General features: G+C 38.9%; 1 protein-coding gene across 1 annotated transcript in view; it reads right to left on the bottom strand.

Moving 5' to 3' along the window:
* The window catches only part of shroom3 (shroom family member 3), a 67170-nt gene that overhangs the window by 37893 nt on the left and 14303 nt on the right, over positions 1-14974 (bottom strand). The window contains exon 2 of the mRNA XM_081391256.1: positions 14425-14579. Within this exon, the coding sequence (XP_081247382.1) occupies positions 14425-14579 (155 nt within the window). The remainder of the gene's footprint in view (positions 1-14424; positions 14580-14974) is intronic.

Raw genomic sequence — 14974 nt, 5'->3', positions numbered from 1 at the left:
CTCTCTCTCTCTCCTCTCTCTCTCTCTCTCTCTCTCTCTCTCTCTCTCTCTCCTCTCTCTCTCTCTCCTCTCTCTCTCTCTCTCTCTCTCTCTCTCTCTCTCTCTCTCTCTCTCTCTCTCTCTCTCTCTCTCTCTCTCTCTCTCTCTCTCTCTCTCTCTCTCTCTCTCTCTCTCTCTCTCTCTCTCTCTCTCTCTCTCTCTCTCTCTCCTCTCTCTCTCTCTCTCTCTCTCTCTCTCTCTCTCTCTCTCTCTCTCTCTCTCTCTCTCTCTCTCTCTCTCTCTCTCTCTCTCTCTCTCTCTCTCTCTCTCTCTCTCTCTCTCTCTCTCTCTCTCTCTCTCTCTCTCTCTCTCTCTCTCTCTCTCTCTCTCTCTCTCTCTCTCTCTCTCTCTCTCTCTCTCTTCTCTCTCTCTCTCTCTCTCTCTCGTCCCTCACTTTTCCTCATTGAAGCTCATGCTAATGGGCATTTAAATATTTTTACCTGTGGCGACTCAACCAGTTTCACATCTGAGTTCATGTCCTCATTTTCACCTTCCATCACAGTTTATATACATATGCATTTTGGCCATTAATTTACACAACAACAGTGTTTTGGGACCTGCAAATGCAAACTGCAATTTTGAAAACAGGTTTCCAAGTGCAAGCTATCGTCTCTGTGTAAACTACAAAAATGTGGATTTGTGAAAACAGTGACATCATGCACACGTGTAAAACGTGTTCAGTCCATAGGCATGCGCAACCTAAACAACAATGGTGGTCTACAGGACTGTGTTTGTGCTGCTCAATATACTGTTAATTAACACTTCTCCAGCAAAGTGTAGATTTACTGCACCACTATTCTAAAGGCCCGTTCACACCAAGGACGATAACTATAAAGATAACGATAAAGATATAATTCTAAAAATCGTTCTCCATATTAAAGAATAACAGAGTTCACACCACAACTATAACGATAAAGATATGAGGAACGATATCGTTGGGATCACTTTCAGAACGATTTTTTTCCAGCTGTCGAACGATAAAACACTGACAGCCAATCAGAATCCATTCTAATTTAAAGGTCTCGCGCATTTAAAATGGATCTGGATCATCCGGGCGCGCGCGTGCTTAGAATAAAAAGACCGTTATCGGTCGTTGGTGTGGACACATATATAGTTATCTTTATCGTTATCTTTATAGTTATCGTGCTTGGTGTGAACGGGCCTTAACATCACCAACTCATTCAAATTCAGACCTCGGCAACTACTGGCCTGGCATACAGGGTTTTTAAGTTGTTTTCGTTGTAATAACACTTAATACAATTGTTACAGTATTTTTGATCAAATAAATGCAGCAATGATGAGTATAAGAGACTTCCTTTCAAAAAGGATAGTGGCACCTGCCTGTCCTTTCATATATATATATATAAAGGGCAGGTGGGCAATATCAGGAAAGGCTCTTGAATTGCTCTAACAGGTGGGAATAAGGAAAACCCATCCTATTCCACACCTGTTTTGACTCCTGCGCCTTGCATCTGTGTGTGGTGAGCTGACCGTCGCCATAGAAACCTACAAACCTTGACCACCACAAAGCATTCAGTCCAAACGAGGGGGTGTTATCGGCTACAAATGTGCTTGTATGTGGGTGGAGGAGGGTGTTCACATCACAGATGCGAGTAAAACGCAATAAAAGGCATCTGGGCTTGTTAGCTAGAAAAGCTCAAATTAAAGACTGAGATCTTTGCATCAGATGCCGCAGTAATGTGACTCTGACAATGTGACCTATTTAGACACTTTCCAGCATCATGCATACGTTTTCCTTCGCTGAAAGCAAAATGCTGTTTGAAGCAACAGAATTACAGCCGATAAGAACATATTTTATGTTAATTAGATGATAGATAGATAGATAGATAGACCAAACAAACAGCCAATGCCTTGTACAAACCCACAACCATTGGGCTCAGTTAGAGTTTTTCTCCAACTCTCTTTCTATTTCTCACTGTTTCTGACAGTCTCATCAACAGGTCAAATAAAAGGCCACACAGTAAACACTGTTTGTTTAATTTTATAAGCCAGTGTCTCTCTCTCTCTCTCTCTCCCTATCCCAATCTCATTTGTATAGTGGTCTGGCAGAGTGCACCGAAACGCGTTATGCAACAAGCTGTATAGCTGCCATAATAACACTGATCCATTTCCCTGTGTTGATATAAACACACCAAAGGTGTCTGCTAGTATCTAATGCCCCGACCAGCCTATAATAAAACAGGTCCAGGTTCACATTAGCATGTGATCAGTTTCAGGTGTGTGCTAAGGTTCAGATGTCCCGATGTGCAGTCAGATACACGTCTGTGTGTGTGTGTGTGTGTGTGTGTGGTCAGGTAGAACCTCACCAACTGCATCATGTCTTATTAAACCATTTCCCGCCCTTCATGCATGCACACACATGCAAATGTTTGATTAAACACAGAGTGGACATAATTAAATCTTACTTTACTGTGGTTTCACGATCAATGTCATACAGGCCAGGTCACACACACACACACACACACACACACACACACACACACACACACACACACACACACACCTGAAGGCTTTGGTTGTGTTTCACAGGACAGGCAAATCTGCGGCACATCTCTGGACCAGTCAGGTAGCATTTTTGCCAAATGTGACTGTGTTTGCAATAGACAACCAACAACAATTTTCAGTTGGTGAGTTTAATTAGTGAGTATAAAGATATTTCATTCATTTTAGGCCTGGAGCTTAAAAGAGCTTAAATTAGATTTTCCACAAGAACCAATGAGGTTCATTCTCGTGTTACGCAGCACGTTTGAGCTTCAGCAAGAACCAATGAGGTTTGTTCTTGCGAATCAAGCAGGTTCGGTTGAGCTTCTGTTTATGTTTGATGATCACTGTTTATATGTAAATAAAAATTAAATGAAATCTGTTCATCATATAAAGCGATCGAGTATCTGGACTAAGCAGCTCAATTCATTATGGACTAGTTTTGCGACCAATGCATTAACTTTCTGAAGCTACAAAGTTGTAGCTGTCAATGGAGGGACAGAAATATATCAGATTTCATCAAAAGGATCTTCAATTGTGATCTGAAGATGAACGAAAATCTTGCGTAGTAATTAATGACAGTTTACCTAACTAACCCTTTACCTGTCGGAATGTCAGCAAGCTAAAATCGTCTTGGAAAAGAAATGTTTCCTTTAAATTCATCCTCCTTAAAGGAACAATGCTACACTGTAAATTGTACACAAAGTTGTAATTAAAGATTACTGAATATGTCTTTACATGAAAATGCAATTTAAATCTTTCTATCTCAAAATTTCATGTTTAATTCAGTGTTACTTGCCGTTTCTTTGTAAGTATTTGTGAAGTTTGGTAGCAATGTACAGCCATAAAAACGAACTAATCCATTCACTGGTAAATTTCCCACAACGCACTGTACCTGGCCTTCAATTCTGTTTTTAACATCCTTATTTGATCTGAGCGTTTAACATTTGAGACGTGATAAATTCAAAATATTTGTTTTTCCCCTCCCAAGATGATAACTAAACACCCCTGCTGAAATAAACATACAGTACAAATTTACATGACGGCAATGTAGCAAACTAGCGCTTATTGTTGCAGAATGTGTTATCTTCCACATACAATTGTTTTTTTAATTGTAGTAGGCAGAATAGAGCGTATACTATGCACTATGCAGTATAAGATGGTAGTCCATTCAGGACATATCTTGTGTTTCTTATGACTGTAATTAGTCTTCCAATGAGGTGAGAGAGGAGAAAGCAGAGACCGAGAGAAGCAGGCAGGTGTTAGGTGGAGGCTCTTGGCACATAAGCATCATTTAACAAGACATTGTTAAATATTTACATTTCTCCTGAGTGTCACGTTGAGACTGAATATCTGTTTTAGTGGTAAGAAAGGTTTATTTCTCTCTATCACCCATATAAACCAGGTTATTAAAGAGAAAAAAAAGAGAGAGACCAAAACAATGTTCTTCCACAAAATGCATGCATTTTTGTTTTAACCACTAGAGGGCAAAAATTACATAATGTACCTTTAAATAAAGGGGTGACGAAAGTGTAGTTTGTTTACAGCTTACGTTTAGCTTTTAACTTCTGCCAATTGAATTGGGCTGTCATCAGACGTGTCATCTTCACTGTCATTATAAGTTCAGCTGTATCACCTGTTTCGTTAATCATTGTCATCTGTGTTTGGATTTAAGTTCTGTCTGTTCAGTCAGTCTTTGTCCGATCTCCGTTGTAAATAGTGTGTGGTCCTGCCTGTTCTGCTGTCTTGTATTTTAATCATCATTAAACCTTCATCTTGTTCTGTCTTCCAGCAAGCACCCGTGACAGTTTCATAGAACAACATTGTTAAAATACATTATATAAACAATCATCTTATGTAAATTACGTATTATAACAAATGCCTGCAGAGGGTGCCAATGGCCTGGTGTTGTTACACTTCGCGATGAACGGTTAGAAACATATACATTCTCCTGTGTTGACGTAGGTTTATAAAAGATTTACCTTATAAATGATGAATGTTAGATGAACGTTATAAGCTACCCAAATGCACAGAATATGCAGAGATGGAGTTTTAGACGCGCTCCACGCATGTAAATGATAACAGTTCATGTGGAGCATCATTTACTATGCATGAAAGTAACCTACACGCATGTAAATAACGTGCATATATATATATATATTAAACTTGTGGGGCATATATGCGTTTGTGAATTTACAATAGCACTATGCTATAGAATGTTTGGTTACACTTTATTTTAAGGTGTCATTGTTAGTGTAATTATATATTTAAGTACTTAGTAATATTAAGCAACTGCATGTACTTACTATAGGGTTAGGGTAGGATTAGGATTTGGTTGAGGGTTGGTTGCATGTGATTATGCATAATTTACTGTTATTACTATGGTACATGTAACATATGTAACAAGGACTCAGTAAAATAAAGTGTTACCGAATGTTTTTTAATACATTGTGCAGCCTTACAAAACAGTCTAATAGTGCAGTTCATGGTTTCTTGTCCGTGGAATGCACCACTTCTGGTATTTTGCCGGTTACTCGACACGGGTAAATCGCAATCGAGGATTTTTTAAAATCAAGTACTTGAATGTAATCGAAGAATAGTGACACCCCTAAAAAAAGTTGCGTTCATTTGTAAGATTATCACGATGAAAAAAAAAAAACATGTAATAAACATAACATTTTGTGGGTCACAGAGCTTATTTTCTGCAATAATCCAAAAGACATTGGGAAAATCCTTTAAGCTTTTTGTTGCCATGATGAGGCAAACTAAACAGGTTGGCCTACAAAAATATGTCATCACTGCCGCACTCTAGAAAAAGCATTAGCTCAACAAATGGTGTGAGTTTGAGGTGAAACTACCTGTTTTCCGACCAATGAAAGACTAGGGTGTTCGGGAAACCTGTTTGAAAATTTTAGTACTGTAATTCTGATAGGTGCCAATAGTGGTGCAATTACATAGCCTGGCTCCGCCCTCCTACGTACTTCCGCTCAATTTTCGTTTTCCTTCAGTACTCCGTCTGGGTTTGCGGTATATTCGTGGGTTTTCTCCAGCCCAATTTTTACCGGTCCAATCAGCGAACAGAGGGAGTGGCTGAGAACGATCACGTTGAGGTTGTGTGCTAGTAGTAGTTTGAGTTATAGGGTTATGTCACGACCAAACGTTAGCAAACAGAGTACCCGCCTTCAAGGAAGTTAACGTTTGTCAATGAACAGTGGCCAGACTCTCTGTCCAAATGAAATGTACGAGAGTCTGGTAGGACCAGGCTAGCAATTACATGCTTCACCTTAAAGAAAGAGTATCATCTGTGCAATGAAAATTTCTTCTGGAACAGGATTACTCCATAAAAACTTTGAAATGCCACTTCCAAATTTGCATACAAAACCCAAACACATTAACCAAATGGTTATTTCTGCCACTGTGAATCATTCATGTGTTTTACATACCTGGCTGATTCAGCAAACGCCTCTGTATCCTTCATCTAATCTGGACTGAGACCTGATCTCTCCAAGCATTCACATGAGCTTGAACGAACGCTCTTAAAAGTTGTTAATCAGCTGTAAGAGGCTTTAGGCTTGCTTCCGCTGGACATAACTAAAGATCTCCACGATTGCCCAATAGAGTCTGGTCTATTCATAAAAGTGTCTGATCTTTTTATCCTTGCAGTTGCACATCACTTCACCATCAGCGAGAACTGACGTTTCTCAGATACCTTCCCCCTTTGACACACAGTCTCAAGTCCTTTCTCTTGTATAACTCTTCCTTGAATGGCGAGGCGATGATGTCATAGGCCACACGGCGACCGTTGCCGGGCTCGGCGGGGCTGTTGCTCAGACTAAGATTGGCTTGTTGGATCTGTCTTTTGAGGCTTGACTCTGACAGGCTAGAGAGATCACACAAGGCTTAACAGAGTCAACACAGAAAACGACCACGAGAAATGAAACTGAAGGAAACCTGGAGTACCAAAGAGTGTGTGTGTGTGTTCGCATTGTTGAGCTTTCCTTTGTGTTTTCTTTCCCTCCTTCCCACCGATGTTTGACCTCTGGACTCATATGTAAATCAACATCCTCCTTCAGCAGACTGTTCCACTGCTGAGCTGTTCTGACAACGCTTCGTTGTATTCTGTATACACTATCGTTCAAAAGTTTAGGGTCAGTACGTTTTTTTTTTTTGTAAGACTTCTTCAGCAAGGCTGCATTCTTTTGATCAAAAGTGAAAGTAAAGACATTTATAATGTTACAAAAGATTTCCATTTCAAATAAATGTTGTTCTTCTGAAGTGTTTGTAGTGTATGTTACGTGATGTTTGAGGGTGGGGGGAAAATCGGAATAAATTCTTGTTACTAAATGTTTCAAACACACTTGAAAATCTTTCGAAACTTCAACAACACGCATCTCAAAGACTTTGGAAAATCTAGCTCTTCCTTGGAATCAATCACTTCAGCAGCTTTGCAAGATATAAACATAATCCTAATTCCTAAAGAATTGATATAGAGAGATATATCATCCCAAGAGCCAATCAAAACACAGAACTCAAATATACCCAATTTACTTGTCAGTGTCTGCTCTTTTCAAAGACTGATGCAACAAACCTGTTCAAATCAAGCAACTATTTATTCCTCAGCACTCAAAGTAGCAGCTATGTAACTTTTTTTTTTGCCACACTGAAAAACACCTGTGCCCCTTTCCACCTGTGCCAATTTCTACGGAAATTGCATAAAGGCAGCCAATCAGATTGCAGCTTCGTGATTTGAGATTGCCCTCAATATCCCCCAAACATCTTGTTTCCTCTCTGTACCTGAGAATGACAATCCCTCTCTTTTTGCATTTCCCCATGTTCTTTCACCTCTGATCTGGAGTCAGTCTGGGTGAACGTGACACCAACACCGTCCTCACAAAACCAGGTGTGACACAATGCCTCCCATTATAAGAGCATTATCCAGGCTGTGGGGGCCTTGTGTGTGTGTGTGTGTGTGTGTGTGTGTGTGTGTGTGTGTGTGTGTGTGTGTGTGTGTGTGTGTGTGTGTGTGTGTGTGTGTGTGTGTGTGTGTGTGTGTGTGTGTGTGTGTGTGTGTGTGTGTGTGTGTACCTCACTGTGTAAATTGCAGTGTCTGATGTCATTGTCACCCCATGCCAAAGACTCACACTCACTCTCGAAATCAGAAGAATACTTTCGGAAACAGGCTATTTTTATATATATTAATTAATTTGTTCATTCTTTAAAAAAAAAATGCATTCCACACAAATCAACGTACTTCCGTAATTGACGTCATCGATTACATTGACACTTATATGTATGTATGTGTGTGAATATACTGTGTATATATATATATATATATATATATATATATATATATATATATATATATATATATATATATATATATAGAAGGGCTGTCAAAATTATCGCGTTAATTTTTTTCAGTTTAAAGCACTAAAAGTATTTAATGCAATTAACGCAGAATACATTTTTTCCGTCATCCTTTGGCTTGTGTTACATTATTTGATAACTCAATTTCTATATATCCTACCTGTTAGACCTACCTAAAAAATCTTAAAGCACTGTTTACAAGGTTACATGGGCAAGTAAAAATCTGAACTGGTCTGACTGGGCCAAGAGAAATTTTTTTTTTTTTCGTGACTACATTTAATGCTCTTCCGATATTTGTCCTTGTTTTCGCATGGGCCCGGTTGCAGTCTCTTTTTTTCCGTAGCCACTCCGAAGTCCGAAGTCTTTTGCATTTTTCAACGGATGAATCTCCAGTTGTCACTGGTGATTGTCGTTTGAATCTTTCTGGATTCGCCATCAAATTGATAAGTTTAATTATATCAAGTGCTGTGAGAAAAGGCTATATCTCAACCACCCACATCCTCACACTCATAGCCTACTAGCCGAGACTCTTCTTTATGTGTACAGATGTGACGTAATGACGCAAAGACATGCTCGAATTTCCCGCGTAAATCCACCAGTACCACTGGAATTAAAAACATTATTACAAGCTTAGCGTTTTGAATCGAGCTACGGCAAGCAGATAGTTTTGAACACTGGCTGGTTATGTATTTGCTCCACAATTTATTTTGGATAATTTTTAACCCAAAAAAAGTTATGGACTGCAGCTTTAATGAATATTAAAATGTAACTTTGGAAGCCCTCGTGTATAAACTTTTTCAAAACATCAACAATCAGAGAATCACGTTTAGTCCTGGAAGCAGCACAGGCTTTCACAATCATGTGTGAATCATCCTGTATCATAGCTGAACAGTTCTTCAGAACTGCTTCTCTTGACTAATACAGATTATTGTGTACCGGCCCTGAAACCACAACACATGCAATACTGTAAACCACCCGGCATTTCTCACTCCTGCGAGAACACAGGCGTCTTTGTGTCGTCTGTGATGCCAGTACTCTGTAACCTATATCTGAGTGTGTGTGTGTGTGTGTGTGTGTGTGTGTGTGTGAGTGTGAACTCTCTCAGGAGACTAACTTTGCTCAGTCCCGCCCCCTAGAGGCCTCACCGTACACGTCCACCTGTCACCATGGCAACGCTCCACACCTGCCATATCATGTGTCAAGCATCGTTCACATGTGCTTTTTAATGGGTTAACGGTCCAGGAATCTAATGACAGCAAAAAGTAAGACAGCATTAGACCTGTACACATGTCTTTATCAGAAGGAAAGTGTTTTCTATTTTTAGCGGTGTTAAACACGTCCACCCTGCGGCAGTAATGTTGATAACAGCAGTGCCAGACTATTTTGTGCAAGACTGTAGACTAAACCATGACCACATACAAACTAAGCAAAAGTACTGATTGATAAAACTGTTTAAAGTCACCCTGCGTTGAAAAATCAAGTTTTAAAGGTTGTTTATGTCTATGTGGTGATTTTAATATGCCTTAAGACAAAATTATGTGCAAATTCATGTCAACACCATTGCTGAGTATTTTCTCTTTAAAACTGCAGTGAACCAAACACGGTTTGAAATCGCTTTTGAACGTGTTTCTGACATCACAAACTACCTTGTAACCAATCAGGTCAACGTGCGGGCGGGCTTTAGCATATCATTACAATGCCGTGAAGCAACGGAGTCTCAAGAGAAGCCAGGTTATTTTTCTGTTGATATGAAAAATCGGGTAGATTTAGCAATATAGCGGGTGAATTATGTATATGATGTATATTACGTTGTTATGATGAACTATATGCCTTTCTCCACTGGCGTTCTGAGTTGTTCAAAGCGTTTCTAGGGATGCTGATTGTTAGAAGGCAGCTGTCTGACTCTGAGACGGCGAACGGGAACATGGTTAGTGTAACATTAGCAACACATTATTAGCTGTTTGATAACATAGTTAAGCAAAAGGCTAATCATGTTTATTACAGTTATGTGTCCGACGTTGGAAAGAGCGATACCACTGTGCAGCGTTTACTACAGTAAAGTTGACTGAGTGATTCTCTGAGCTGGTATGAGTGTGTGGAGGCGGGGCTTATTTGCATACATGAATCCCCATATACTAAAGGAAGCAAGGTTGTAGGGTTACTTTTAAGCTATTTTAAGGCATGAAGAATTTTTTTCACATTAAACGTTTAAATGTGTAATTTTGGTGATTGAAGATGAGGGAAGAATTAAGTGAGAATTACCTAGACATATTTAACAGGTCAGTTCAAAAGTTTGGGGTTAGTATGATTTTTTTTCCCCATAAAAAAAAAATAAATAAATAAATTATTGAGCAAGGATGATCAAAAGTGCAGTAAAGACATTTATTATGTTACAAAAGTTTTCTATGTCAAATGCTCTTTTGAACTTTCTAATTATCAAAGAATGAATTTTTTTTTTTTTAAGTCATACTGACCCCAAACTTTTGAACGGTAGTGTAGAAGACTATATATAGAATTCAGAACACTATTTATACAATTCTTATAAAATAAAGCAATAAGCCACCAGAGGACCACGAACCAAAGACATGTAAACAAACCAAAAATGTGACTCAAGATGCAACCTTAAAAAGGTCATAGTTTTTTCTCATCAGTGTTGCGATGTTGCATATTACAGTTCAGTACAGGCATCACAACTGTGTTTCCTCGCAGCAGATCTTCGTTCGTGTGTGTGACGGAGGGATTCCTGCCGCTGTTTTGACTCCTTCACACATTTTAAAGGTCCCGTTCTATGCCCCTTTTCACAAGATGTAAAATAAGTCTCTGATGTCCCCAGAGTGTGTATGTGAAGTTTGAGCTCAAAATACCCAACAGATAATTTTTTACAGCATGTTTAAATTGACATTTTTTGGGGCTCAGAAAAACGAGCCGTTTCAGTGTGTCCCCTTTAAATGCAAATGAGGTGCTGCTGGACGACACAGGGGGCGGAGCTTCATGAGCTCGTGCTCAGTCTGTCAGGAAAAATTCATCTCACGGAATGATGATAATATCAGAAACTCTCAGTAACGGTGTTCATTTCGAGTCGGACAATAATGCCTACAGAGTCAGAGTGCTGTATAGAGATGAAACAGGTATGGTTTAGTAGTTTAATTACAGTTATTATAACGTATTTGTCATCTGCTTGTAGGCTATGTATCCATTATTTATTAATAGCCTACAAGTCTGCTGTCTGAATGATGATCAAACATGTACTGATGAGTTTAATAAAGTTTATTGTACATCACACAAAAGATGAAGCGTCAGTTTTACTTCAGAAAATCACCGTAAGAGCTGAGTAAACACAGTAGGCTAAGTTATAAGAAGTGTGCAAGTAGCCAGTAGAGTTGAGGGAGCATTCCTGTGGGCGGAGGTTAGTCAAAAAACGGTTCTGGTGATGTCACTAATGCAGGATGTAGAGGGGTGTAGTCCAATCGAGCCGTTTTTTGTAGTCAACTTCTGTTAAATAAAATATCCCGCTTGGCATTGAACTTTGAGCTTTATAATTTTACAGATATTATTTATGCTCTAACAGCAACATTACACACTAACTAAAGTTTGAAACATGGAATCGCATGCAACGGGACCTTTAAGCTCTTCACGAGTTCTCAGCTCCATCATATACAATCATATACATACAGCGAGTGCATTTATGGATGTTCGACAAGTTCTGTCGCAAAATATATGTCAGAAAAGCCTTTTTTTTGTATCTTTAGGTTTGGTGTGAACGCTAAGTGAACCAGGACTAAATGTATCGTTTTCTTTTTTGGTCCGAACTAAAGGAACCAAGAGAAACCGAACTTACAACTAAGCTTCCGTCAACTCTTTCAGTCTTTGTTTGAAAACATTTTCCCTGAAAGGTTGAGTTATAACAGTTTGCAAGAGTTTGATTATAAACACATCGAGGCTATGAAAGTGAATGAGTAGATGAGTTTATCTGTTCGGCTGATGGCGTTTAATGACCCGAACAGCCTCTGTAGTCCCATTTAGCCACTTGTTAGTTTTACTTGTGTTCACCACAGACCTTATTTCAAGTATTTACCCAGTAACCCATTCAAAAAACCCACTGACTTCAGGACGATGGAACCGGAAGTCTTAATGCAAACTCGTTTCCGGGTTTTGGCCCACAAAAATACGTCATCCCTGCACTAATCTATTTCAACAGAAATATTATAAAAGTGCTATAAATAGTTACTCAGTAACCTATTATCTACCTTAGCAACACAGTAACTGCCTCCAACACCCTAGAAACCACACAGAAATGTGTTGCAAATTCTCACATCATTCTTGCATTGTGGGAATGAGTTTTGCATGGGCAGGCACCATCACAAAAATGTAAAAATCTACTTAGACTTATGTAAACTGTATGGTTATTAGCAACTTAGTGCATTAATATAGCATCCATCTAATGTTCTTGCATATTTTATAATAGCTTCAAACATCATCCAGTTTGATTTTAGAGCAGGAACTATTTGATATATAAACCACTGGTCATGAAGTTGGAGCAAAGCTGATGACCAGAGAGAATGAGGAAAGACTTGCACTAGCAAAGTGTGTTTGAAAATGATCAACCAAAAAGGCAATTTCAGGATCTACAGCTCTGCTTTGCGGTCAATAAACTATTTTAAATAACCTAAATTAACAGAAAATGATCTTCCAATACACAACCATTCAAAAGTTTTGGGTGAGTATGATTTCTTTTTAAAGATATTAATACTTTTATTCAGCAAGTATGCATTAAATTAATTAAAAGGGACAGTTAAGACATTTATAATGTTACAAAAGATTTCCATTTCAGATAAATGCTGTTCGTTTAAATGTTCTGTATTCATCACAAAACTGTTTTCAACATTGATAATAATCAGAAATTATTTTAAACCAGCTGTACTGGGACTAAACACTACCAAGTCATCAGCCAACATGACATCATGACTTTGCGTAAACATACACGCCACTTTCAAGTCAAGTGGCGTGTTATTTATACGCATTTTGAGCTATCCGCGTGTATGTCCACGTGCGTGTATGTGTACGCCGTTAAACGTCAGAGTGATTCCGCGTGTATGTGTACGCCGGTAAATGTCCGAGCGAAACGGAGCAAAATGTATATCTACATCTGGGGAGCAATATTTTTTTTCCTAGGATGGTAGGGGAACACTCATAAATGGTATTAACCCCAGTGATGGGTAGGTTTAGGGACGCGGTTGGGGTAGGTCATATTAATTATATATAGTAATGTAACGTAAGTTAACGGCGTTGATAAACACGCTGAAAAGCAATTATGCGTGTTGATAACACGCCAAAAACGGAAATATGAATTGGCGTGTCATACATACGCCATTTCATGAGATCAGTCTGCATCAGCATACATTAGATGGTTCAGTAGTAAACCATCTAATGTATGCTGATGACTTGGTAGTGTTTAGTCCCAGTACAGCTGGTTTCCAGCATCTTCTCAAACTGTGTTCTGAGTTTGGAGAACAACATGATGTCAAATATAATCCTTCTAAAAGTGTAATCATGATCTGCCGAACGAAAGAGGACAAATGTATGACATTCCCTGACTTTAAGTTGTCTGGTAATGTCCTTAAGGTCTGTGATGAAGTCAAATATCTTGGTCATGTGATCACTGACCGTCTGTCTGATGATGAGGACATTTATCGTCAGTGTCGTATGTTATATGCACAAGCTAATGTACTCCTTCGGAAATTTGGTTATTGTTCTGATGAAGTTAAATTAACTTTATTCAAAGCATATTGTACTTCACTGTACACAGCAAATCTCTGGTGGAACCACAAAAAAGCCAGCCTTCAGAAACTACAAGTGGCTTATAATGATGCACTAAGACTTTTGTTAAAAAAGCGGAGATGGACTAGTGCCTGTGACTTGTTTGTGTCTGCTCGAGTCTTAATGAGTCTGGAAATAGTGTCATCATGATACTGACTAACACTGAATATAGCGCCATACGCTACACATCTAAACTTTGGAGACACTGGTATGACTGTCTTCTGAAAGGATAGAATCATTTTTTTTTTTTTTTATAATATGTATTTAATGTGATGTGTTTTAATTTTGTGCCGTCTGTTATTTTTTATGAAGTATGGACCATGAGTCTGTAATAAAAGTCTATCTATCTATCTATCTATCTATCTATCTATCTATCTATCTATCTATCTATCTATCTATCTTTCAGCAGCAAATCAGGATATTAGAATGATTTCTGAAGGATAATGTGACACTGAAAACTAGAGTGATGATGCTGAAAATTCAGCTTTGCATCAAAGGAATAAATAACATTTTAAAAGTTATTTAAAATTTTAATAATTTTTCAGCGTATTCCTGTTTTTACTGAATTTTTGATTAAATAAATCCAGCCTCAATGAGCATGAAACTTCTTTTCAAAACATTTAAAAAATCTTACAGACCCCAAAAATTTTGAACGCTAGTGTACATTAATCATAATAAGTGAACTGCTTTCGATCTTACCTTCGCACTGTGAGCCGCAGTGTTTTGTAAGATCCTTTAACGAGGGATATGGCCTCCTGCCTCCATCCACTCAACTCCACCTCATTAATTATGACCACCTTATCCCCCACCAGCAGGGGGTGCTGCAACAGAGACGCCTTCCCGCCCTCCTCTACCTGCGGGACGTAAAGAAAACACACACACACAAACAGACCGTGAGCGCTCTGTGCGGTTACAGATAGAGGCAACAAGGGCTCTACGAACAAAATTAAAAACACATGCATGCTCACGGACGCACAGAGCCCCCAGTAAAACCCGCCCAGAATTCGAAGAATGTTTTCTTTGGACCTTTTCGCCTACACATTCACAGAGTCTCTAGACACTAATGTTTTGGTCACACAATCTCCCGTCCTGATCGGATGGAGTCCCACTTTACAAAAAGCTCAGCAGCATCCAGACAACATCATGTCAATGTGCACCTGAGAGGAGTCCATTCATTATTTTACTGCTCCCAAACAATACAAAGAGCACAAGGTATTATTCATGCATGCGCAGGAAATGTAATGTTTAG

Source organism: Scardinius erythrophthalmus (assembly GCF_964197995.2).
Source record: "Scardinius erythrophthalmus genome assembly, chromosome: 17".
Taxonomy (NCBI): domain Eukaryota; kingdom Metazoa; phylum Chordata; class Actinopteri; order Cypriniformes; family Leuciscidae; genus Scardinius; species Scardinius erythrophthalmus.
Note: the sequence above shows the minus strand (reverse complement) of the source record. Positions and strands in the feature narration are given on the sequence as shown.